The sequence below is a fragment of the Aulonocara sp. 'chitande type north' Nkhata Bay genome, linkage group LG6 (genome assembly GCF_057382095.1).
Source record: "Aulonocara sp. 'chitande type north' Nkhata Bay isolate Kocher_YH1m ecotype deep benthic linkage group LG6, A_spYH_male_GT1.1, whole genome shotgun sequence".
Lineage (NCBI taxonomy): Eukaryota > Metazoa > Chordata > Actinopteri > Cichliformes > Cichlidae > Aulonocara > Aulonocara sp. 'chitande type north' Nkhata Bay.
The window spans coordinates 34014569-34041432 of record NC_141349.1 but is presented as its reverse complement, the minus strand read 5'-3'; the positions used below and the strand labels follow the sequence as shown (position 1 = coordinate 34041432).

The 26864-nt window shown below is 39.8% G+C and overlaps 2 protein-coding genes across 2 annotated transcripts; both read left to right on the top strand.

The window, feature by feature from the left end:
• The first annotated feature begins 3511 nt into the window (after positions 1 to 3511).
• LOC147328238 (uncharacterized) lies at positions 3512 to 8174 on the top strand. The gene is made up of 6 exons (XM_086297662.1): positions 3512 to 3638; positions 5196 to 5540; positions 5811 to 5969; positions 7676 to 7771; positions 7866 to 7897; positions 8013 to 8174. The coding sequence occupies exons 1-6, from the start codon at positions 3599 to 3601 to the stop codon at positions 8166 to 8168; spliced, it is 828 nt and encodes a 275-aa protein (XP_086153788.1). The 5' UTR covers positions 3512 to 3598; the 3' UTR covers positions 8169 to 8174.
• A 13500-nt stretch (positions 8175 to 21674) lies between these two features.
• On the top strand, positions 21675 to 25346 carry LOC147328237 (uncharacterized). The gene is made up of 7 exons (XM_086297661.1): positions 21675 to 21785; positions 21877 to 22197; positions 22897 to 23007; positions 23102 to 23143; positions 23219 to 23367; positions 24045 to 24086; positions 24304 to 25346. The coding sequence occupies exons 1-7, from the start codon at positions 21686 to 21688 to the stop codon at positions 24745 to 24747; spliced, it is 1209 nt and encodes a 402-aa protein (XP_086153787.1). The 5' UTR covers positions 21675 to 21685; the 3' UTR covers positions 24748 to 25346.
• Positions 25347 to 26864: the final 1518 nt, after the last annotated feature.

Here is a 26864-nt window from a genome sequence, read left to right as displayed (position 1 = left end):
TACTTGTTCTTCTTGTTCTCAGAGGTAGCACCTGGAGTGGAGATCTTGTCTCCCTCACTCCCGCCTTCCTGGACCTGGGCCGCCTGCTGCTGACACGACGTGGCCTGCCGGCCCACCACTCACTTACCTGCCTCCCCACGTCTCGACCGTTTCCGGGCCTTCCGCCCCACCTGTCCCCTCCACCTGAAACCAAGTAAGACAACTCAATTCAACTGTGGAGGATCGTTGATTGTCTGCTGGATCCCACTGACCGTGATCTCCTCTTATTCCAGTGCCCCGGCCCCTACCTAGTCCTGTTTCTACCTCCCCGCTGCCTCTGCTGTTCAGCCGTTCCCTAGAGGTGTCTAGGTCGCCCTCCATTATCTTAGATAATCCTACGCGCCACTAGTGTGGTGGCGTCGCTTTGTTTTTTGCTTTTGTTTGCCTGTGGGCGGAAATAAATCATTTATTCCCTATCGTCTCGCTTCCGGGTTGGTTTCTGCACCTGTGTCCATCTCTGTTCCCTCGTGCCGCTGGGCCGTGACACTGAACAGTCATTTTAAGATTAGCTAGTGAATAACAATTAGCTAATGTTGTTCATGAGACTAAAGTCATGGTAATGTAAATATAATATGGCCAATATTATAGTTATTATATTAATCATTATTAGTCATTACAGCAGGGAGTTTGAACTCCGTGTCAAATACTGAGCTTCAATAAAGATTCAAGTTGCATTTATTCATTGTTCCTATCACCTTAAATCTTCACTCAAAGACGAGTATCTTTGACACTGTATATATAGGTGTATTGTACATAAGAGACAAATATTGTTCGTTTTATATGTTGGCATTACTAAATGTGGTTCAATGCTTACATATATGTGTAAAAAGCAAATGTACGAGCTGTGATAACTGTTTCTGATAGAATGAAGAGTAGACTGATATATAAAACATTCCTTCATTGGGTGAGAAAATCATACCATGTCATAACTGCTTTACGTCATACAGAATAGATATCAGAGCCTTAAACAGGCTGACTTCTGCTAAATGGGTCAAACTGGGCAGAAAGTATACAAACACATAACATCCTTATAGAATATGATGTAACACTATAGATCAACTTACCTCAGAATATATAAAGCATATAAACAATTACAGCAATATGATGCAACAAACACAGCAGTGCTACTAATCCAAAATACTCAAAGCTTCATAGAACTGAAACAGACATCTATTTTTAGGTCCATTCTGCTGCTGATACATAATTTATTTTTTCTGAATATTAAACTTGTTGCTGTCTTTCATAGTTCGACACCACCAGCAATATAACATAGCTAACATTAACAGTGCAGTGAATCCTGCTGGTGCCGTGATATTCAGGACTGCAAACCGAGCAGCATCACTGACTTTCAGCTTGTTGTGTTTGTGGATATATGACTGACTTTAATTATCCATAAAATCATCACATTCTCTGTAAGATTAAGGTCAGCTATTGTATTATTATATTTTAAAGGCTTTAAAACCAAGTAAACACTGAAAGTACAAACACCGCTAATGGCAAATAACTTTGCTGACATGTGGCCAACAGTAATGTTTTAATGTTCCTCATTATTAAACATTTTCACATAAATGAGTGACATAATATTCAGTACTTAAAGGCTGCTGACCCTGAATTGGGATACAGCCAGAGTGTTTTGATACGTGAGAGATTTGTGACGTTTACCATGTTTGGAGTCTCAAGTTAGTGTGTTGTCTTGTGCAGAGATGGGCAGTAACATGTTACTGTAATCTGATTACTTTTTCAAGTAACGAGTAAAGTAAGGGATTACTATTGCAAAATTGGTAATTAGATTACCGTTACTTTCCCGTAGGAATGCTGCGTTACTAAAACCGTGATTTTTTTGCGAGAATGTCTCATGACAGTGACATAAGCGAGTGAGCCGCTGGTGACAACAGCTGTGTGCAGATCAACAATGGATCATAAATCGATTGTGGGAGAGAGTATGAGCGTGCAGCGTTTAAAGCGTGGAAGTACTGACCTTATTTTGAGTTTGATTCCATAAAAAGTGACAAAAACATTAGTGTCCGTTGTGCGTGGGAAGAAAACTTTTTACAGCGAAAAACCCTAAACTTCCAAGCAAGCACCGAGTGCGCAAGGACGTAATGGGAAATTCACAGAGAAACTCGCGGATTCTTCAACTGACCGCGGCACACCTGCACCAGGGTAAACCTCCGCCTACCGCGGTCCTGCTTTACAGGTGAAAATAGAGCAACAGGGCCGCTGAGTCTTTGACTTTATTTATTTTCTGCTGTGTTTCACTTGCATCTATTTGAAAGAGTGAGTGTAAACACAAAAAATATTTTATTTTATATGCTGGAATGTGCAGAAAATAGGTTTAAATGTTAAACTAATTTATTCAAGTCAGAGAATGTTGCATACAATTAAATTTTTGCTTGATGCATAAAGTTAAAAGATTAAAACTAATAAAACAAGTTAAAAAAAGAGACTTTTCCATTTGATTACATTGTGTATGATGGATTATGCAGAAAAAGTAGAATTGGGCTGAAAGATCTATCGCTTTATCACCTCTTCAGGTTGTAAATCGTGTTTTTAAAAAGTAACTAAGTAACTAAGTAATTAATTACTTTTGAAAATAAGTAATCAGTAAAGTAACGGGATTACTTTTTTGGGGAAGTAATCAGTAATTAGTTACTGATTACTTTTTTCAAGTAACTTGACCAACACTGGTCTTGTGTAGTTAGTGTGTAGTGTAGTCGTTGTTTTGTTTTGTGTGTCAGTTCTACTAGTGGAAAAGCTTGAAAAGGGACGTTGAAAGTGCTTAAAAAGTGCTTGAATTTGGCCCTGAAAAAGGCGTATGAACCCTGCATGCAGGACTAATTTGGACTAAATCAAAAGGGCCATGCAGCCCTGGTTCACTCAAGGTAATGTCTGTAAAACATAAATATAATAAGTAAATTTCTTAATAAAGTTATAATATTAAGATATTGAGAAGACAAGGCATTTCAGTTTCTTAGTTAATAATAGAGATAGCAATGCCAAGAAGATGCCTTGGATTGGCCCCTTCTCATCCCAGTTAGTTAGAGTTCATTGGGAGTATTTAATGAACATAAGTATGATTTTCTTATATAGCTGTGGTTTGAATGGCTACTTTGCAATATGAAAGAATCCTCAGACTGTCCTCTGATACCCGTGACATGGTCAGCAGAGTCTGCTTGTTGAGTTTGATGCCCTTGAGCTTAATGGACTGTATGTACTAAAACAAATGGAAGAGCCAGTGGTGAAGAGTTCATACCCTGAAAGAGTCATGAACTAATTCTTCTTAGAAGACTGATGAAGGCTTCCATATGGCATGTTCCCTGTTTCTTTCTCCCTCTTTTTTTTAGCTAAAGAGGGACGGTCAAACAACATCATGCCCATTTAATAATGACAGTAGCTGAAGGCAAACAAGATGCAATCATTTCTTGGTACAATCACAGCTTTGTAGCTTTACTCAATCTTTGAGCAGTGAATCAGATGACTAATTTGAGGCGGACTGCTAGACATTTCTGCTGCGCTATTTATTTTTTTTACTTACCTTATTTTCTACTCGGATAAAAAAATGAAGCCCCTTCATGTCCTCGTGTCTTTTTGCTTCTCAGGTGAGTTTTGATCAGTTCTATCCAGAGGCATTTGTTTTAATCAGTAAAAGCTATATTCTATTTTAATGTGTACTTATACATGAATTGAAGTGAAGAAATAAATGCAATATGTGTAGGTGAATCATTTTTTGGAGTTATCTTCATGGCATTTTCTTAAATGAAAATGGATCTTTTTGATCTGTTAGAGCAGTTTTGAAATTGTCAGGTCATCTCCAGTAATTTCAAAAATAAATAGAATATTTTACTTTTAATGAATGTCTGATTAATTAAATTTATGTGAATTATGAGGCTATTCTGAATACAATCAAAGATTGCTCTAATATGATGTATAGACTTTAACTGGTTTTTATTTGTAATGCAGTGCAGTGACTTTGAATCTTGATTAAACTCTAAAAAAAGATAAAAACTAATTTTTGCAATTGTTTGCAATGCATGCAATATAATCATGATGTTAAGCCATCAAAAGTGATCTTATTCAGTATAGTTGAATGTACTACTCTTATTATATTATCATTAATATAATTAATGATATAAATATCATTAATATCATCTTAAATTGATATGTACAACAAGAGAGTAAGTTAAGATGTTTGGTGTGATCATTTTTGTGTTATATTAATTATAAGTTACAGTCATACAATTCTTAATATTTTTGCTTTTTTAACTTTATTACTTACATATTTATAATGAAATGGCAACATAATATTATGATAGAATAGAATTGAGTGGGGAAATGTTGTTATTTCAATGCAATGAATTAAAGGATAATAAATTATGAAGTAGTCTGTATTTTATATATATTTTAAATTTAGTCTTCAGTCACATTTTGGTTAAGTTTATGAAAGAACCATGGTTTGGGTTAAAATAGTCCCTTTCAAAAATAGTAAACAAATATCAGAGAGCTTGTCTGGCAGAAATCAGTTAAACTGTTTATCTTTTCATCAATGTTTTTATAATGCTTGAGGATACTTAACTCTGGCTGTGAAATAAAAGGTTTCTTTGTTTAGCCTCTTCTCTGCATGGATATGCATTTTTTTCCTAATTTGCAGAGAATCTTTGAAGGATTAGAAGTCTACAGTGCTTTCTTTTAATGCCATTAAACTGTATTTTATAATTTCCTTGACTCAAACCAACAGTTAACTATGGTATATCAGTTGATCTTATTTTTATAGCAGAGCAGCACTCTCCTCAGTGCATTTTATATCATAAGGTAAAGCTAAAGAGAATGGTTCCCTTGGAAAGAAAGAAACTCACCGGTGTTAGACTCAGGGGGAAAAAAGCATGAACCATTTGGGGTGAGGAGAAAATGGAAAGATAGAAGACAAGCATTCAGAGAAAACAAACATAAAGATCAACCCTGAGCAGGTTAGTAGGGCATGATCCATGATGTCATGTGGACATCAAGTTTCAATTTGAATGAAATGAAATGTTTTTTCCAAATGCATGAGAAGATAAAGAAGTCAGTACAGCAAGAAATATAATTTGTGTTCACCACATTTGTATGCTGGTTAGAGCCAGTGTTAAGCTGTAACCAGGCCTTTTTGTGTCAAACTGCAGCTGTGAGTATGGTGGCCTCAGAAGTGCTAGAGGTGAGCGGCCGTGTTGGTGGTGAGGTCTCCATCCTCTGCTCCGGTAGCTGGAACAGAGACAGCGGTGCCAAACACAACAGCATGTATTTCTGCAAAGGAGTCTGCTCCAGCGAAAGCATTCTCATTCAGAGCGAGAGGAGGCGATCCACCGTCGCAAGTCAAGGGAGATACAGCATTAACAATGGCAGAGAAGATGGAGTCTTCAATGTGGCCATAAAGAAGCTGGAGAAAGCGGACACAGGGAGATATCGCTGTGGAGTGGAGAAAACCTTGAATGTGTTGTATCGGGAAATTAATCTCATAGTTGTAGAAGGTAGGTTAAGTTTCCTGCAGGTTTCCTCCATTGGTGCAGGTGACCCATTTTAAGGTTAAAGTTTTAACTGTAGGTTAGCATAATGCAATCATTTGACCATTTTTGTGCACTAATGTTGAGCCCACCAGTATGTGGCTGGCATTTGCAATACTTAACTAAATTAAGACTGAAATGTATATTAACTTCGTTATTAACAAAGTTAATAACAGTGTCACATGAGCACACAAGCATTATCTCTCACCAGTCTTCCTGCGTCCTCTTCTCTCAAAGCTTCCACTGTTCCCAGATCTCCTTCCTCCACTACTATCATTCCGAACAAAACAGCACTTCTGTCACATGACAGCTTTACATCCAGCACCGAGCAATCACCAGCACCATCTTCACCCTCAGATGGAAAGAGAAACAGACATGAAGCATCCCGACTCACAGGTATTTCAAGGCTGAATGGATCTGATAGCAAGCTTAACAACAACAAATACAGCATGTATGTATAGAAAAACTCTGGATAAGAATGGTTTAATCAGACTCAGATTTATACATTACACCAAAGTTGATTTTTTGGGTGCTACAGCATAGCATTGCTTCCAACTGATGGCATGAAGATACTTGCTCAGTAATAACAAAATAATGACATTCCACAGTCTTGCTTACACATTCTCCATTTCGTTGTTTTGATGTATTCATGGTGCAGATGTCATAGTTGTATTTGTGGTACTCACAATCTAGCTACAGCTGGATACCTGTCCAGGGTCTCTACCCTGACTTTTGCCCTATGATAGCTGCAATAGGCTCCAGCCCCCTGCGACCTTGATAAGGATAAGCGGAAGAGAATGGATAAAATGGACTTAAATTTTTACTTGTAATATAATAATTGTTTTAGTGGTTTGGGTTTTTGGCTTTCACCAAATGTGGCACTGTTAAAATGCCAAACATCTCCACTTTGGTCTCATCTGTCTAAGGGACATAGTTCCAGAAGTCTTAAGAACATTCAGGTGAATACCTGAATACTGCAGACCTGCAAACTGCTACAACTAGTGCAAGAGGTAGTCCCACTTACACTAGCAGCACCTGGCTACTGCTTTCTGTTAGATTTGGATTGTTGATTGTCATTTATGCTTAGAAATATTTACTTATGTATGCTTAGAGTTTTATAATTAGTTGTAGATTGGTAGAGGTTTGATCCTTAATAGTCTGCAAACTTTGTGTGCATTAGAGAGCACTCTAGGAGCATGAGAGAGGTCGTACCTTGTTTTATTGTTTTACGGTAGGATTAACGTAGCTACGTCTGTTCTAGTCTAAGTGCTTTTTGTTTAGATGAACTGCTGGACTTCCTCACCGTGTTATCTAGGGTGAACCATCTAGGGTGAGGGGGAGACTACCCTCTTCCTGACCAAGAGGACCCCCCCCCCCCCCCCCCCCCACACACACACACAGTATTCTTTGTTCACATGTATACCTATGTAAGATGCTATATGTTAATGACCCTATGCATATTCATGTAACCACAATAAAAGGAGTGCTATGGGGAACCTGGCTGAGAGCCTGATGGGGGTCAAGTGGTGGAACGACACTTGGCTCCAGGCAGGTCTCCCTCATGCATGAGTAACACGAAGAACTTTGCCTACTTCGTGTCTTGCTTGCTGTGTAATTATATTGCCTTCAACGTTCCAGCGAATAGGTTCAAGCTACAAACCTTTCACTTTCCTTCTTAATTCCCATGCAAGCATCAAACGTTTGCTTAGTTTTTCCACACAGTGCTTCTCCATTTTGGTTTAGGTTTTGTTAAATAGATAACGACACAGTGTACAATGTCATGTTTTGTAGTTCACCTGAGATAATTTTTAAATGTTGTCATAGATTAAAAAAATGTAATAAATGAAAATTTAAAGTTTTAACTATACTGTCACATTTGTCACACAAATTTTGGCAAAGTGGTACACCATAAAAGTAACTTTACTCCTAGAATACAGGGAATATTATCAACAGAATTAAATTTTAACATGACACAAGATATTGATCAGTGCTTTTTTTCCATAAAAATAAGAAGATTTAAAATGTGTTTAGGACAACTGTCTTGATTTGTTTTTTGAACCTGCTGTTCTCCAAACTAAAGGAAAGTCTTTTGTTTTGTGCAGACACTACAATGGTCATCATTGTCTCAGGGAGCTTAGCTCTTCTGGTCTGTGCCATCATCCCTGTTATTTTCTATGGACACTGGCGGAGTCACACAGGCTAGTAGCACAGGTTTAGAGACAGTAAAGTATAATAATTCCATGGCAGGGTATTGTTCAGGTACATTACAAATTTTTTTGTTTATCTCAAAAGGTCCGAACAGAGCTGAAGACAACAAGGGTGAGGTGAGTGACCATTTGTTATTCAACTATTTTAAAACTGAGTTTCCATATCTAAAGGCTGTTTCAAACACTAATGTTCACTGCTCAGAAAATAGCTACAATGGTGATTTATTCACAGGGTGATCATCGGGAGGAAAATACAGATGTTGGATCTGGTCAGGTTGCAGTGGAGCTGCAGGCCTTTGAGTCAGATGTTGCTCCAGAGACCGATGATAATTACACCTCCGAATATGCTGCCATCTACGAGGCACGAGAACCTCAAACCATGGACTGAGAAGTTTTTTTTGTCCTGACAGCTTATTTTCTTCTTTGAATTTTACATAAAAAATAAAGTAAACTATTTGACTCTAATTCTTTGAGAGATTTTTCATATTTCTATATTTGAATTTGGAGCCTTTAGTTGGTTTTATATCATAAACAATAAGCTGAGACATTAGAAACATGAACAATAGCATAAAGAACTATGATTAACAACTAAAGGTTGTATTTCTAAACATAAATTCAAAGTGGTATCATAGTCATACCAAATCATGATCCGACACACAAGCGGTATATTCAACCTTTACACTTTTTTCTAGCAGCCTTTACAGAATGTGGCCTTAGGTCACATTTATTTCATTTAGCTTGTCTGTTACTTGCTGTCACATCACATGGCTTACTTAAACCTACAGAAAGGAAATAGAAGAGTGACTTTGGATGTTTGTATGCAGATTATTTAGATGGACATCATACATGCAGTATAATGCAGCATAGGTGTACAGGGAGTGCAGAATTATTAGGCAAATGAGTATTTTGTCCACATCATCCTCTTCATGCATGTTGTCTTACTCCAAGCTGTATAGGCTCGAAAGCCTACTACCAATTAAGCATATTAGGTGATGTGCATCTCTGTAATGAGAAGGGGTGTGGTCTAATGACATCAACACCCTATATCAGGTGTGCATAATTATTAGGCAACGTCCTTTCCTTTGGCAAAATGGGTCAAAAGAAGGACTTGACAGGCTCAGAAAAGTCAAAAATAGTGAGATGTCTTGCAGAGGGATGCAGCAGTCTCAAAATTGCCAAGCTTCTGAAGCGTGATCATCGAACAATCAAGCGTTTCATTCAAAATAGTCAACAGGGTCGCAAGAAGCATGTGGAAAAACCAAGGCGCAAAATAACTGCCCATGAACTGAGAAAAGTCAAGCGTGCAGCTGCCAAGATGCCACTTGCCACCAGTTTGGCCATATTTCAGAGCTGCAACATCACTGGAGTGCCCAAAAGCACAAGGTGTGCAATACTCAGAGACATGGCCAAAGTAAGAAAGGCTGAAAGACGACCACCACTGAACAAGACACACAAGCTGAAACGTCAAGACTGGGCCAAGAAATATCTCAAGACTGGTTTTTCTAAGGTTTTATGGACTGATGAAATGAGAGTGAGTCTTGATGGGCCAGATGGATGGGCCCGTGGCTGGATTGGTAAAGGGCAGAGAGCTCCAGTCCGACTCAGACGCCAGCAAGGTGGAGGTGGAGTACTGGTTTGGGCTGGTATCATCAAAGATGAGCTTGTGGGGCCTTTTTGGGTTGAGGATGGAGTCAAGCTCAACTCCCAGTCCTACTGCCAGTTTCTGGAAGACACCTTCTTCAAGCGGTGGTACAGGAAGAAGTCTGCATCCTTCAAGAAAAACATGATTTTCATGCAGGACAATGCTCCATCACACGCGTCCAAGTACTCCACAGCGTGGCTGGCAAGAAAGGGTATAAAAGAAGAAAAACTAATGACATGGCCTCCTTGTTCACCTGATCTGAACCCCATTGAGAACCTGTGGTCCATCATCAAATGTGAGATTTACAAGGAGGGAAAACAGTACACCTCTCTGAACAGTGTCTGGGAGGCTGTGGTTGCTGCTGCACGCAATGTTGATGGTGAACAGATCAAAACACTGACAGAATCCATGGATGGCAGGCTTTTGAGTGTCCTTGCAAAGAAAGGTGGCTATATTGGTCACTGATTTGTTTTTGTTTTGTTTTTGAATATCAGAAATGTATATTTGTGAATGTGGAGATGTTATATTGGTTTCACTGGTAAAAAAAAAAAAATTGAAATGGGTATATATTTGTTTTTTGTTAAGTTGCCTAATAAGTATGCACAGTAATAGTCACCTGCACACACAGATATCCCCCTAAAATAGCTAAAACTAACAACAAACTAAAAACTACTTCCAAAAACATTCAGCTTTGATATTAATGAGTTTTTTGGATTCACTGAGAACATGGTTGTTGTTCAATAATAAAATTATTCCTCAGAAATACAACTTGCCTAATAATTCTGCACTCCCTGTAGATTATTTTGGTTAGATTATTCATAAGGAGACAAAAGGAAACAAAAATTATTAAAACGTTTGTTGATATGAAAATATTCTTTTAGTTTATAAAGTGGTTCTGCTTCAGTATTCTTTAAAGAACATAATGTTCGCAAGCACTGTGACCACACGATGAGTCAGACATCTACTGGTACAGACATGCACGTCTGCTACAAAATGTTGACTTCTTTGTGGCTTACTTGCTAGGAAGGATGTGTTTGGTGACAAAGTCATTGGGGGGCACAGTCATTTCTTAAACCATTAAACGACTACTCTAAAAAACAATGACTCATATTACTGAGCTTTCTCAAGGTAAAGATTACTTTGTGTGGGCCATTTAATTTGTTCTTAAAAAAAAAAAGCTTTTCTGTCATTTAATGCTGTTACATTCTTGGTCTAAAGAGGGAACTGAACGCAACAAGAAAAGTGACCCTCCAGTCACACACCACCCAAGAAAGAGCAAAAACAGAATACTTTTCAAAATACTATGCAGCCATTTATTTAAGTCAGCAGTGAGCAATGCCAAAATAACAAAACTCTAAAGGGCCCTAAGCCCAACCAAAAGACAACTTGCTTACCTAAGCTTATAAGTGATAAACAGGAGGAAACTGAGCCAACAGAAATCGACAGATTATTTTATAAAGATGATTTTTCAAAAGCAGAACCTGCAGAAGCCAGTCTGTCCTTCATTGTGGCTTCTTATGTGTGCTCATGGCTGGTTAGGTCTACACTCACCTTGTTGTATTATTTTTAATAGACTGAAAATGTCTGAATATAATTTACCAAGTACTAATTGTTTATAGGACAAGATGGAGAGTTGTGGATCATATGCACATATTTAAATATGTTTTAAGTTTTTAACAATTAGCCTTGTAAAGGCACAGCCTGAGGCGACTATTTAGAAAAGAAAGAACTACTTAACTAACAGTTTTTCAGCCACAATGAAGACCATTTCTTTCATCCCCTGGTTTTTGGTAATGCGGCTCCTTCAGCATGATGGTTTACTTCAGATCCAGTGTCCACCATCTGGTTTGAGGTTTAGCACCATGACAGGCACCAACCACCTTGCAGCTGCAGCTCAGTGCAGCCGCTTCACCAATGGAGGTGCTGAACATGGTCTGCTTAGGCTAAATGTCCCCAGTCTTCCTCTGACAGCTCAGCACTTTTTAAGGATTCAAGGAGCTTTATTGTCATTCACATAGACATAGAGTGCAACACCCTGAGTACCAGTATGGAGCATGGATATAAAATGTAGGTATAAATATAGGTATAAATATTTTAGCAGCAAAAGGGCATGATGACCAGCATTGATAAAGTGACAGTGTCAGTAAGTGTCATTAGTGATTAAGGTGCTACAATATCAGCTCTTGTCCATTTATGCATTGAGAAGTCTCACAGCTTCAAAATGAAGCTGCTTCTCAGTCTGGTGGTTTTGCATTTAATGCTCCTCAGAGACTGTTTTTCCTGCACCGGTCCTCCAAGTGTTCCACCTCCTTCCTGCAACCTGTCTCATCATTGTTTGTGATGCAACCAACCACAGCTGTGTCGTCCGCAAACTTCACAATATGACAGCCTGGATGGTTGGGTAAGCAGTCATATGTAAGCAGCATGAACAGGAGGGGACTTGGCACACAGCCCTGAGGGGAGCCAGTGCTGAGGACTATGGAAGATAAGGAGACATTGTGGATCCTCACAGACGGCGGTCTGTTGGCCAGCAAGTCCAGAACCCAGTTACAAAGAGAGGAACTCAGTCCAAGAGTCAGTAACTTATCAACAAGTGTCTGCGGGATCATTGTGTTGAACGCAGATGAGAAGTCCATAAAGAGCATACTATTAGTCCTTTATTCATCCAGGTAAAAAATCTCATTGAGAATAAAAATCTCATTTTCGAACGTATGAATTCTTCTGCTCCAGGTGGATGAGGGTGGTTTGAACCACAGAAGAGATGGCATCTTCTGTGGATCGATTCTTCCGATTTCCAGGATGTTTGAAAGTAAGTGAAGCTTAGCAACAGTATACATGCTGTATGATAATAACTTATTACATTACCCACAACAAATGACATAAAAAATCCACCCATCCATCCATTCGCTTCCGCTTATCCTTTTCAGGGTCGCGGGGGGCTCTGGAGCCTATCCCAGCTGTCATAGGGCGAGAGGCAGGGTACACCCTGGACAGGTCACCAGTCTGTCGCAGGGCTGACATAAAAAATCATGCTTGGTTATTTTTTTTATTTGCCCTCATGTGGTCTGAATATAAGCCTTTGCTTAGATCTTGTGTTTCTCATAATTGGTGGAATGACCTCTGATGTTGATATCAGAATAAAAAAGAACAAACAGCAAGAATGTTTTTTATTGACAGTTGTCAGCACATGTAATAGCATATGGCTAAAACCGAGTTTTTATAGTTGATGTGGAAAACTTTACTTTTCAAAATATAAATAAATATGGCATAAAACAGCACGTATGTCAAAACAGTTTAAACACTGTCACCATGGTGGAAATGTAGCTCTCATTTACTCGCTTTTGTACTGACAAACCTTCAAAAGTCAGATTAATAGCAGACCTGACCCATTTACAGATATATGTCCTCCACGACTCAATAGGCAAGTCTGTGTGCAGTGACTGCAGTGTGAGCTTAGGGCCGGATTGTCCAGCCTTTGAAATTGTCAGTGAATATATTTACTTGCTAAATATTCATTTACATATTTTATCGTGATTGTGGCAAGCTCACACGGTTGTGGATTATGTTGATGCATGTTACCCCTTTTTATGTTTTTCACTATTCAGGTTGTAAATGTAGAGCCTGCAGGGACCACTTAGAATAAGAAAGATGATACTTTATCAGTGAGAATGAAGACTATTTCTTTCATATCCTGCCTTGTGATTTCCAAAAATTTATACTTTAGTTAATTAAACATTCGTTTTGATGCCTAATATCTCTCAAATTTTATAGCAGCTTCACTTACAGATGGAGCCATAATCAATGTAGAAGGGATTTGAGGGGAGAAGTGTCTCTTTCCAGTCCTCGCACAAATTTTCATGGAACAGCAACAAGTATTTCTGCAAAGATCCATGTACAAGCACAGGAGACATACTGGTTAGGGAGGATAACTCTGGTGGACTCTGGGAATAGATCCTTCACTGGGACCTTCAGTCATCTCCAGCTGTCAGACTCACAGAAATAATGGTGTGGAGTGGACAGGTGTGGTTTCGGCACATATACTGAAGTTCATCTTACAGTAAAGAAAGGTGCTTGTATTTGATTTAAATAAAATGTATAGTTACGCTTAATTTAATTGCTATTTCTGGATTAACAAAGGTATTGTTCCCCATTAATGGTGTAGTGTAAGTCAGGAAATTTAAGTTTCTGCAACTAATCAACAGAAAAACATGCTTTTTGATTACAGAAAAGTAAATATATATTTACCCCATAAGAACCTTACAGCAGTTGAAGTTATGTTACAGGCAGAGCTTATAAAATAAAGTGTATTTATAAATGTTAATAATTTTGTGGTTCTCAGTATTTTTGCATTAAGATTTGACTGTAACTCCTTGTGACAGTTGAGTAAATAAAAACAGAATACAGTGATATTCAAATCTCAGTTTATTGAGAATAGAACATAGAGAGCATATCAAATGTGTTTCAACTAAGAGAAGGTAACATCCACCAATCCATTTTTCTACCATACATGCCCCCTTGGGACAGATGTGGGGCCAATATGGATAGACCCAAAGGCCTACAGCGAGCAGCCCACCACCATGAAATGTAGGGTACATCTGGGCATCAAACTTTCAGGATAATTGTGAAATTGTTCTACTATTTATGGAGAGGAGTTTTTTGCACATTGGTGTACCTCCGCCCATCTTCTAAAAAACTCTCTATAGATGCTCTTTTTAGATAGTAAATGGTAAAATGGTAAATGGATTGGTTCTTATATAGCAGTTTTGTACTCTACCTGACCAATCAAAGCACTTTATACAACTTTAGTCAACTTTATACAAGTTGCCTCATTCACCCTTTCAGAGTAACCAACAGGACATATCAAAGTACCAAAAGGACATATCAAAGCACCAACAGAACCCACTTACTGGACAGGAACCATGAAGCCTACATACCTTTCAACAGGTACAATAAATATATAACATAATCAAATTTCAGTCCATATAAATATGAGTCACATATAAATTAAAACAAAGTGAAATTCCTTTCTGTCCTATACAGCCTTGAATTTCATTACTGAAGAACCTAAATGAATAAAATTTGACAATTCTTTTGCTTTTATCAGGCGCCACCATTGGGGTTTTGCTTTGATCTCTATTTTGCTACTGGCAGTATGCTTCAGGAAGTACAAAAAAACCTCAAAACATGACCTACAAGTTTATTGCAACATAACAGACCTCAGCAATGCAAACAAAAGAGAGGTATGAATCAGAAACTGGAGATCACCCTGACAATTGTTTCTAAAAGCCAGGAGAAAGCCACCCAGTTTTTCACTCATGTGAGGTAACTGGTTCTGATGTCCTGTTCTTTTTTCTTTGCACTGTATTTTTTTTTTAGCTCAAGGGGCTGACCTCAGTTTTTTAATCACAAGTTGGAAGTGACTTAAATTCCCTCAAGTAGCCTTTTGGTGGTTAGATCGTCATTTTAGAATGTTGGTATTTTGACAGGAGAGCTGGATTCCACTAGGCTGAGGCAGATCTGGGCATCCTTGCAGATAATTGTAGTAGATATATGTATGGATACAAAGGTCCTGATTTTTTTTTTTCCTAATTCACACAATATACTTTAGCAGTCTAAAAAAAATAAAATATTGGATTTTCTAGCTCCCCGAGGGAGACTGGGGACATTGAGTCCGAATGGACCATGTTCAGGGTCACCAAGGGGAGCCACCACGCTGAAGAAGGAGTCCTATCAGGCATAGTTAGCCTGTGGGACTTCGGAGCAGCTGATAGGTACTGACAGACCAAGCGGAACGCTGCGGGGGTAGTGGCTGAAGCAAAAACTTGGGAGTAGGAGGAGTTCGGAGAAGCCATGGAAAAAGACTTTCGGACTGCCTCAAAAAGATTCTGGCAAACCGTCAGGTGACTCAGGATGGGAAAACAGTGTTCTACCTACACTGTGTATAGTGCGGGCGGACCACTGCTGACTTCGACTAAGAAAGTTGTCGGGCGGTGGAAGAAATACTTTGTTTTTTTTTTTTGTTTTTGTTTTTTCGCCTGTCCCATTTGGTTCTTTAGCCATCAGAATTGTTGTCTGAAGACCAACAAGGATACCCAATGGATTTACTTTGCCAAATGGATCATCGTGGCATTGCCGTATTGGTCCATTTGGTCGATCTTTGTTTTTATTATTTATTATATTTTATTTTTCAGATGTTACAGACGGGACAGACATGAGTGAGAGATAGCAAAGGGAGAAAGAAAGAGGAAGGAAAGGAAAAACAGAAGGGGAGAGGGACAGTGAGAAAGGGGGGGAGAAAAAAAATAAAAATCTCCTGGATCACCTGTTGAGAGAAGAATAGAAAACAAGCAAAAAAAGACAAAAAAAAAGGAAACAAAGCAACATACTAAACACAACACCATCGCATTAATCTAGCTAAGTGTAAACAGCAGTAAATACTAAATATTCAATGTTGTTGTGCAGCACGCAGGACAGATGTGCTTCGAGGTAGCAGCCAAGAAAGGTGTAAATTGGGTCTACGAGCAGTGAACACCCATGTGCATACCTGTGTGGATCAGCGCGCTTGTATTCCAAAGGTTTCTCCATGTAACGATCTGCTAGGGAGTGTGGGGGGGCCACAGCCCCGTCCTCCAGGGTGTGAAGCAGGTATGGAGGAGATCAAAACTCCAGACATCCAGAGGCCCCCAGAACACAAGAAACCATGGAAGACCAACAGAGGGGCAGCCGCGCCACTGTTCCAGAAAGAGCTGAGGAGAGTCCCAGATGAGGGTTCACTCAGCAGCCGCAGAGCAGAAGCCAGGGGGAGTTGCAGTGACGCGCCCGTGAGCTCCGCCGGCCGCCAGCTGTGCCTGAGTGACCGAGCCCCAGGCCGAGAGGCCGGGGGCACCCCACCCCCGAAGGGGCCCGAGCGAGCCCCAGGCTCCAGGCCCCGATAAGCGGCCGCCAAGGAGTGAGCCGGTGTGTACCTGGACGCCCACCCCCAGACACAAAGAACCACCAACGCACCGACACCTGAGGGAGTCCGCCACCGGCAGGGGAAGTGGTGGTAGGTGGAGATAGGCCTCCAAACCTTGGAGGGCCTGAGGTGTCCCCAGAGAGGTGGCGTCTCATACCCAACCTGACATATAGACACAGACATACAGGCACACACAGACACAAACATCCATTCCCCCCCTCATGCTCTCATATGCACTCACTCCACACTCAACCAACGTGGAGACAGACATAAAGAGACGCTGTACACACGATCACACTCCCCAAGCGTACTCTACAAACCGGGTCTAGGTACCCTTGCCCCTGGAGGGGGGAACTGCACCCAGACCCAGGTGGTGTTACCCTTTTCCCTGCGGTGGGGAGAGGCAGACCACCCCGACTCCGTAGCAGCAGGGAGGCCCCACACTCCAGACCGCAGTCGGACGGCCAACTCCACCTAGCCCTCCCGCTCCAGCAGGCCGCAGAGAATGGGGGTGGGAGAAGACTCCAAACCTCCCTCCACCCGCTCATTGTAGTGTTGATGCATGTGTGTTCTAAGGTGTTCTAAAAAAAAAAAAGAAGGAAGAAATACTTTGAGGACCTCCTTAATCGTACTGGCATGTCTTCCGCAGAGAAAGCAGATTCTGGGGACAAAGGGGATGGCCCGCCAATCCCCGGAGCAAGGTCACTGAGGGAGTTAAACAACTTCTTGGTGGCATAGCCCCTGGGGTGGATGAGGTCCGCCCCGAGTTCCTGAAGGCTCTGGATGTTGTAGGGCTGTCTTGGTTGACATGCCTCTACAATGTTGCATGGAGACCAGGGGCAGTACCCCTGGATTGGCAGACCGGGTAGGTGTTCCAACTATAGGGGAATCACACTCCTCAGCCTCCCTGGTAAGGTCTATGCCAGAGTGCTGGAAGGGAGAGTTAGTCTGCTAGTCGAACCTCGGATACAGGAGGAACAATGCGGGTTTTCGTCCTGGTCATAGAACACTGGATCAGCTCTTTATTCTCTCAAGGATTCTTGAGGGTGCATGGGAGTTTGCCCAACCAGTCTACATGTGTTTTGCAGACATTCAACCGTTTCCCTCGGGGTGTCCTGTGGCGGGTGCTCGGGGAGTATGGGTTGTCTGGCCCATTCCTACGGGCCATTCAATCCTTATACTGTACAACCGCTGCAAGAGCTTGGTCTGCATAGCTGGCAATAAATCGGACTCTTTCCTCGTGGGTGATGGGCTCCGCCAGGGCTGCCCTTTGTCACCGATTCTGTTTGTAATTTCTATGGACAGAATTTCTAGGCGTAGCCAAGTGATGGAAGGCTTTCACTTGGGTGGTCTCAGAATCTCATCTCTGCTTTTCGCGGAGTAACCCTAACCCTAACCCTCAGAGTAGAGTCGCTGCTCCTTCACACCAAAAGGAGCCAGTTGAGGTGGTTCGGGCATCTGACAAGGATGCCTCCTGGGCACCTTCTGGGTGAGGTGTTCCGGGCATGTCCCACCGGGAGGAGGGTGCAGGGCAGACCCAGGACACGCTGGAGAGATTACATCTCTCGGCTGGCTGGATAAGCTGGAGGAGGTGGCTGGGGAGAGGGAGGTCTGGGCTTCTCTACTTGGGCTGCTGCCCCCGCAACCCAGCCCAAGATAAGCGGAAGAATTTGGATTTTCTAACATAAGTAAACATTATGGGATAAATGTGGGACATAAAATGCTCGTTTCTTTTGTCTTTGTCCATTTCAACAGATCACCAGCTACAATGACACAGAAGAAGACAAAGTGTAGTAAAAAAGTCACACGAGAGGTTCTCTTTGTCTGCTCACCAATACAGACAAGATCCACCAACACCAACCAAATGTGGGGGTACCCCTCGATATCTATGAAAACATCTCTTTCTCCAAATTTCCTGCAGGTTCAGGATATTCACTCACAGAGGACCAAAATCACAATGATAATAACTCTGGGATCTACGTGAGTCCTTTGCCAGCTTTGTATATGTGAAAGAACAGGTGATAGTATCCTCAGAAACTACACATTTAAATTGAAAATGTGCAAAAAATAAAAAATAAAAAAATACAGAAAGCTCTACAAACAGTGAACATCCTTGTGTCTGCAGAGCCCCCTGTGAATCCCTCAAAAAGCCCAGCGAACTTTGATTCGGTTTAGATTTATGGGAATAAATCAGTTAATATTAGAGATACAATTTTTATTAATGTTATGGATATTCAAAGACCAGTGAACCTCTTCAATAATGAGTCTTTATCTTACTAATCATGTACATTAAATTGTGCTGTCATTGTTACCACTTCATGTTTGTGGCTCCCTGTATTTACATAAATCAAACTTCTGTTGCACCAAAGTTGTCCACACAAGGTTAACCAGATCTGAAATAGGGTAAACACTTCTGGTTAAGGTCAGGGTAAGTGTTGTGCTATATCTCTGGTGGGTAAATGTTAGATAGTGTAGTATCCTGTGCATTTGTCCCTGTGTTTCTGAGTATATGCATGAATATTGTGGTGAACATTAGTGTGTATGTAACAATCTGTGTGTTTGCAGTGAGTGAGAGCTTGTGAAAAATGTGAGTGAGCTTGTGTCTGCACTAATACAGTGCATCTACAATTCAGTATGCTAAAGACTTTCTAAAAACAAAGCAGGAAGAAGTGAGAAATTAGGGATTATATACAAGCAAATGATTAGTTAAATGAAAAAAGAAAGACAAAGCAGTGATTGAGAGGTCAAACAAAACAAGCTGCATCCAAATAATACAAAAGATTACCATGAAATTATATTATCTTATGTACCTATATTTTATTTTATGTATTTCAACCATTTTCAAATTGAATATGTGTTCATGGCTTCACCAGTTATTTTTATTGTGTGTTAACAAATCAACTTTTTAATAAAAATGGTTAAAAAGTGTTTACTTTTTGTTTTGTCCTCTTGACAATAGAACAGATTATATTGTGAATTATTTATCTCGCTATTGTTTAAAATAATAAAATTTTATCCTTTGCAAAAAGCTGGCTATATGAATGAGCGAAGCTGTGAAGATGAAAATGTAGCAGTATATAGCGAAGTGTAATTGGCTTTGTTGTTGTCAATTTGTAGCTTTTCTTGATTTCAGTTCCTGCTTTGTTTTAGTTTGTTAATTCATGCTGAAGATTGAATCATTTGACTGAAACTAAGTGTATACACACACACACAAAGTCAATGTCCTCTCATTTCTCTCGAGTTGATAACTAACACCCATGGCATTTGCTGGGATTTTGGCGCAGGCCCTGAGGCCATCTGAAACATCTCGATTCTCTTTAAGGCCACTTTGTAAGACAGTGCTTCTCAAACTGTGGGACAGGGCTCCACTGGTGGGGCAGGGTGTTGCAAAAGGTGGGACGAGGATAACCTGGGGGGAAAAAAATGAAGTCAAACAAGGTTCACTGAATATGACTGCATTCTCTTTTTAAAATAAATACATGTTTTTTCTGGTGCCCTTTTGCGAATTTCATGATATTATTTACCGATCCAAGCGGATCCAAGCAGAAACAGCATCACGCCCATAAAACTCAACTTGGTTCCTTTTTGTGGGTAATAGTTAATAAAAATGATGCAGCGTGGGCCATGAATTGTCTTCAATCTCTGAAGTGGGCACGTCCGGAATACTGTAGTTTCTGAAGAACTGTGTTAAGTATTAATATATATTACATATCTGTTAGTGGCAAAATTATTCAAAAATTATTACCAGTTAACTTGCTGGTAGCACACTGTGGTGGCTGGGTGTAGTTTTTGACTCAGCTGCTGGCAAGTGAGTTCAGGAAGCAATGCCAGGGGAGGCTGGGTGGCAATGCTGGCAAGTCTTTTAGAATTAGGCATTTAGGCCTGGATGCTTCAGCACTTACCCCAGAATCTCTTGGACTTTAAAATTCAACTCAATTAGATTTTATTCATGTTCTCCCCGTGTTTGCGTGGGTTCCCTCCGGGTACTCCGGCTTCCTCCCACCGTCCAAAGACATGCAGCTTATGGGGACAGGTTAATTGGATAATCCAAATTGTCACTAGGTGTGAATGTGCGAGTGAATGAGAGCGCGAATGGTTGTCTGTCCCTGTGTGTTGGCCCTGCGACAGACTGGCGACCTGTCCAGGGTGTACCCTGCCTCTCGCCCTATGACAGCTGGGATAGGCTCCAGCACCCCCCGCGACCCTGAAAAGGATAAGCGGAAGCGAATGGATGGATGGATGGATGGATGGATAGATTTTATTCAATTCAGTTTTATTTATACAGTACAAATGTGCTGTACCAATGTACCTGCACATGTGATGTGACAATAAAAGTGATTTGATTTGATTTGAAATCACAACAACAGTTGCCTCAAGGTGCTTTATATTGTAAGGTAAATCCTACAATAATACATACCGACAAAAACCCAACAATCTTATGACCCTTTATGAACAAGCACTTTGGTGACAGTGGAAGAAAAAACTCCCTTTTAACAGGAAAAAACCTCCGGCAGAACCAGGCTCAGGAAGGAGCAGCCATCTGCTGGGACTGGCTGGGACTAGAGAGAGGGAAGACAGGATAAAAGACATGCTACAGAAGAGAGCCAGACATTAATAACAAGTACAATTGAATGCAGAGAGGTCTATTAACACATAATAAGTGAGAGGGTGACTGAAGAAGAAATACTCAATGTATCATAGGAATCCCCCGGCAGCCTATGCCTATTGCAACATAACTAAGGGATGTTTCAGGGTCACCTGATCCAGCCCTAACTATATGCTTAAAGAAGAAGAAAAGTTTTAAGGTTAATGTTAAAAGTAGAGATAGTGTCTGTCTCCCGAATCCAAACTGGAAGCTGGTTCCACAGGAGAGGGGCCTGAAAGCTGAAGGCTCTCCCTCCCATTCTACTTTTAAACACTCTATGAACAACAAGTAAGCCTGCAGTCCGAGAATGAAGTGCTCAACTGTCAGTAAATCTAAAGGCACATATTAAAAAAAATTAAATTTATAGTTGATGCAGCAAATTTTAATTTTAAGCAGATGTGGTATAAAACGCCACTTAAATTACTGCCCCAGTTCGCTACCCAGTTAAAAGAGGCTCTCGTCAGGGAGGCTGTGTAGGTGTCATTTCCGCCCTTTTGTGCCCACAAACCAAAGCAAGCAGATCTGAGTTACCTGCAGAAGCAACTCTGTCCTCCACCGCTCACCAATTCTAACTGTGCTTTGTGCACTTATGGCTAGTTAATTCTACATGCACCTTGTTGTCTTATTTATTAGTATACTGTATAAGTTTAATTAAGGCTGTAAATGTTGAGCCTGAAGGGAGCAAGAAAGAACTACTGGTACATAGCTGTTACTTTTTCAGCAACAATGAAGACCATTTCTTTTCTCAACTTCCTTTTGTTTGGTAAGTGAATTCACAAATTTAGTACTTAAATTTTTTCATTGAATGATTTAATTTCATCTTTCATATCTTGTTACATGATCAATTTTGGCAGTTCCCCTTACTGATGGAGCCATAATCAATGTAGAGGGATTCGAGGGGAGAAATGTCTCCTTCCAGTGCAAACACAAAATTGCATCGAACAGCAACAAGTATTTTTGCAAAGATCCATGTAAAGACGAAGGAGAAAAACTGGTTACTGTAGAACCTGGCAGAAGAGCAGAGTCAGGGAGGATTGCTCTGATGGACTCTGGGGATGGATCCTTCACCGTGACCTTCAGTCATCTCCAGCTGTCAGACTCACAGAAATACTGGTGTGCAGTGGATAGGCCTGGTTTGGACACATATACTGAAGTGCAGCTTGCAGTAAAGAAAAGTACGTATATTGTTCTATCACTTTTAAATAAAATGCACCAATACTCTTAATTTTACACCTGTAAATTAATGGAGGGACAGCTCCTAGTTGGTAGTATAAAGTGCATCTATGCATTCATTCTCTGAGGGGAATTATTTGCAAATCTCATTAAGTCAAATTTGTGTCATATAGGACAGAGAAAAAATGTCAAACGTTTAATCTGAGAAATTGTGACTTAAGAAAAACTTTGCTCATTTTGACATTGATGGTGCCAACACATCTCAAAAAGGTTGGCACAGAACCACTGTGTAGCAGCCATTTCTCTTTGAACAACAGTCTGCAAATGTTTGTGAAGTGAGAGGACCAGTTGCTGGATGTTTAGAAGAAGACCGTTGACCCATTCTTGTCTGAGACAGGACTTTAGCCTTTTCACAGTCTTTGGTCGTGTTTGTCATATTTGTTACGCGATAATGTGTACAATACTTTCAATTGGTGAAAATTCCGGACTGCACGCAGTTGAGTTCAGTTGTTTTACTACAAAGCCATTTTGTTGAGCAGTGTATCAACATGAAAAACAAGATTTAAGTACAGTATGCTGATGATACTCATGATGGGATTTTTAATGAAATACATTTATGGTTTTGTTTTGATTCATATTATGTTGAAAAGAGTGAAAAACCAACAATCTAAGTAACTCTTTCAATTCTCCTCCTTATACAGTTACAGCAACTATCATATCTGATGTTTCTTCTACATGGACATATCAAAACACCAACATAACACATTTTACAACTGGAACAGGAACCATGAAACCTACAAACCTTTCAACAGGTATAATAAACATTTGACATAATTAAATTTCAGTCCACATAAAAATAAATCAAAGACAAACTTACATTAATTAATATTATATTTTGCCCTACAGTCTTAAACTTCACAGCTGAAGAAGAACTTAAAACCAACACAGGTAAAGTTCTGATTGACATGATGACTTAAAGACTTTGCATGAATAAGATTTTGAAATTCAACCTGTTTTCCTCAGGCACCATCATGTTTACTACTGCTGTGGGTTTAGCTTTGATTGCTCTCTTGCTACTGGCAGTATGCATCAGGAAGTCCAGAAAAACCTCAAAACATAAACTACAAGATTACTGCAACAGCACAGACTTCAGCAATGAAAACCAAAGAGAGGTATGAGTTAGAAACTGGAGATAAGCCCTGAAAACAGTCTCTGAAGCCAATCGATATAAATCAAATGCATAATAAAAATGTTCTGGGTTGAATTTATAGAATTACAACGAGAGTAAATCATGACACATTATGGCACCTAGAGTCTGTATTTTGTGAGAGCGCAAATAACTGATGTTAGATGGAAATAGTTTATTTGGCAAGCCCAGGTAATCATTTCCTGTCTTTAGCATTGCATGCATTTAAAAGGCATGCATTAGAACTGAAGGAAACTGTCAGTCTGGCTCTCTCCACAGATAAAACTAAATATAAGTGCATCACTGAAACACTGTTTAGCACGTTAGATCTCAGTTTAATTTGCTGTGCTGCAAATCAGTAGAGCAAATAGACACTGATCTGCAAACTGAGATCCTTAACCATCATTAGGCAGATTGAGGAAAAGTCCCACATCCTGTCCAAGTAACTGTCTAGCATAAACCCACTTCAAACTCATCTTTGGCTGGATTCATTTCCGAGTTTGAGTAATTATAGTTTTGAATTTTCTAACTACTTTTTATTTTTTATTTCATTTTGATTTTTGGTTTTAAATTAGTTAAGTTTCTGTTAGTTTCCAGAGTTTTCTTATTTTAGTTTGATTTTTTTGTATTGTATTGAAAATGTTCTCTCTCTGCTCTGCCTAGACTCGTGGCTCTGGGACACAAAACCAGATAATGTTAGAAGATGTACGTATGTGTGAATAAATTATATAAGCCCATTTTTTTTGGCTAATTCATGCAACATACTTAATTTATTTAGTAATTTGTTTCATAATATATAAATAAAGATTCCATAAAGAAATATAGATGAACTTCTCAGTTGATGTAGAGCATACATAGAGTATACATAGATAGAGCACTCACGAATGTGATTATTTTGTTTTTCTTTGTCACTTTTCAACAGGTCAGCTGTGAGTACAGTGACACTGACGACAGGACAAACCAATGTAAAAAGTCATCTCAGAGTTCTTCTGTCTCTACTCACCAACAAAGATGCCATTCAGATCCACCATCTGAATCTGAACCTGCAGCAGCCAAATGCAGTGTACCCTCCTGTATCTATGAAACCATCTGTTTCCCCAGCCTTCCTGCAGATTCAGAATGTTCAACAACACAGCACCAAAATGTCTATGATAATAACTCTGGGATACATGTCAATACTTTGCCAGCTCTAGTGCCAAAAAAACCCAAACAGGTACTTGTCAAAAAGACAACTAAACCTAAGTCGTGCAAAAATATAGAGAGCTGTACCTACAAGGCATCTCCTTCTGTCTCCTGTGGATCAACTGCAAAGGAGCCAAAATCTCTTTGGTTTGGTTTAGATTTATCAGAAATTAATCAGACTTAATCTAAATTTGTATGTTATTCATAAACATTCATGGACAAGTTAATTTCTCCAATTATGTGCACCATAATCTCCAGTTATGATTATTAACTTTTGCAGCTATCCTCAGTGTCTGCAGATTTGCCCTCTCAGGCAGATTATCAGTCATAGTTAAATTGGACTGGTCCTTTCTGGGGATAGAATAAAATAGAATAGATTAGCCCTTTGTTGTCATTGTACATGTACAACGAAATTGTAGGTGCTCCACACCAACTGTGCCGGAATAAATATAAATAGTAGACAGAAGAAATACATAGCAAACAGGAGAAATATATATAATATAAGAGAAAGGCACACACTGGAGATCAGAATATTTGCAAAGTGCTGGGAGCTAGTGCATAGAAAATAAAACATTTGTTGACTATCTAATTGGCCCAGTGTGAGTCTGGAGGTGTGAGACCTGACTGACCTGAGGGGTGGGCGGGGTGCAAGGAGTCCCCTGTGATGGCCCTGGTTTTCCTGTGACAGGAGGATCTGGCGATGGTCTCCAGGGCTGGCAATGATTTTTTGCATGGTGTTAATTATCTTCTGCACAGCCTTTATCTTCTCGGCCCCCTGTAGTTTCTTTGGGGAAAAACCTGGGGGATCAGATGTGTCTGGTCTTCAGTTATTGAACAAAATGAATTAAACAAAATAAACTCTTTCTATCTTGAAATGAAAAAAATCCAGTCTGAATTGTCCTTTAATGCTCACTGAGACCCAAACATCAGTACTGCAAGGAAGTGTCAGTGTGCAGACCCTATTGTCTACTACCCAGTTAGGACTAATAGTGCATAAGGCTAAAATTCAAGAAATGGCTTGACTCAGTTCTTCAGAAATTTCATCCAGAATCCCATTTGTGCTGGGCCCGTCATAAAGGGTTCTCCAGAGTCCTTTCTAGTAGTTAAAAAAAAAACCAATTACGATTTTATAACACAAATAACTCAGATGTTAGCGTCTTTGTGCTCAGAGTTTGGGCCCAGTATATTTTTCATCTTCCTCCAACACACACTTTAAACAATAGAGGGAAAAAGCTCAAAGACAGAGACAGAAAAAACTTCCTGTGGACAAGACCTAAGATATGACAGTCTCACAGACCTAAGGTTGTTGTAGTGCAAAACAGTCTCACGGCGCCCCCGTGTGACAATAAAAAGCAATAGCTTTAAATGACGTAAATGGGTTTAGTAGCCCTGTGTTTCATATGCGTTACACATTATTTCTTGGAGGCCATACCCTGTGTAACATAGAGTTATATTTCTAGGTGCACATGCTGTTACGTTATGGCATAGGATTTCAGAAGGGGTTCCAATTACAGTGCATCTATGTCTCAGATTTAAAGACGCAGAAGAACCCTGTATATAATCTAAAGAGGGTGCTAAACATCTTTGCTATGATTGAAGCGTTCCACTTTCTTCTGACAGCCTTTGTAAAATGTAGCCTTAAAACAACCATTTAATTTCTGCTTGTCTGTCAGTTCATGTCACTCATTGTACTTACTAGACCCTAAAGAAACTACACAGAAGAGTGAAGTGACTTTTGTAGGCAGATTTATTTGCACTGAGATAAAAAAAAAAAACCAGCTTCAGTGTAACATGCATGCAAGATCATACAGCATTTAACCAGTTGATCATTTTGTTATTGGATTATTCATAAGGAGTCAAAAAAATATTTTCTTTGGTGGCATTAAAACACATGTTCATTTTGTAAAGTGGCTTTGCTTTAATGTTTTAATATAACTGTTTTGTTTTATACGAGACATGATTTTAGTATAGTGTTGTCTGTATGACATGTGTTTGCATATACATGCACACATGTATGTCTGCTAGAAAGTCTTGATTACTCGTTTTACAGGAAGGATGTTCTTGGTGATAGAAGTCAGGGGTAGACACTGACAGCTTATAAACCACAAAACCATAACTCTAAAACACAATGACTCTTATGAGTAAACTGCCAACTGCTGACCTGTCAGCCTTTGACTGAAAGGTTTGAGATAGCACCTAAAAATATTCAAAATATATCTGTACTAATGAAAACCTCAGTATTTGGCTGTTTGTAAAAGGAGTGTAATTACAGAAGAAGAAAAAAACATTTTGACAAACATT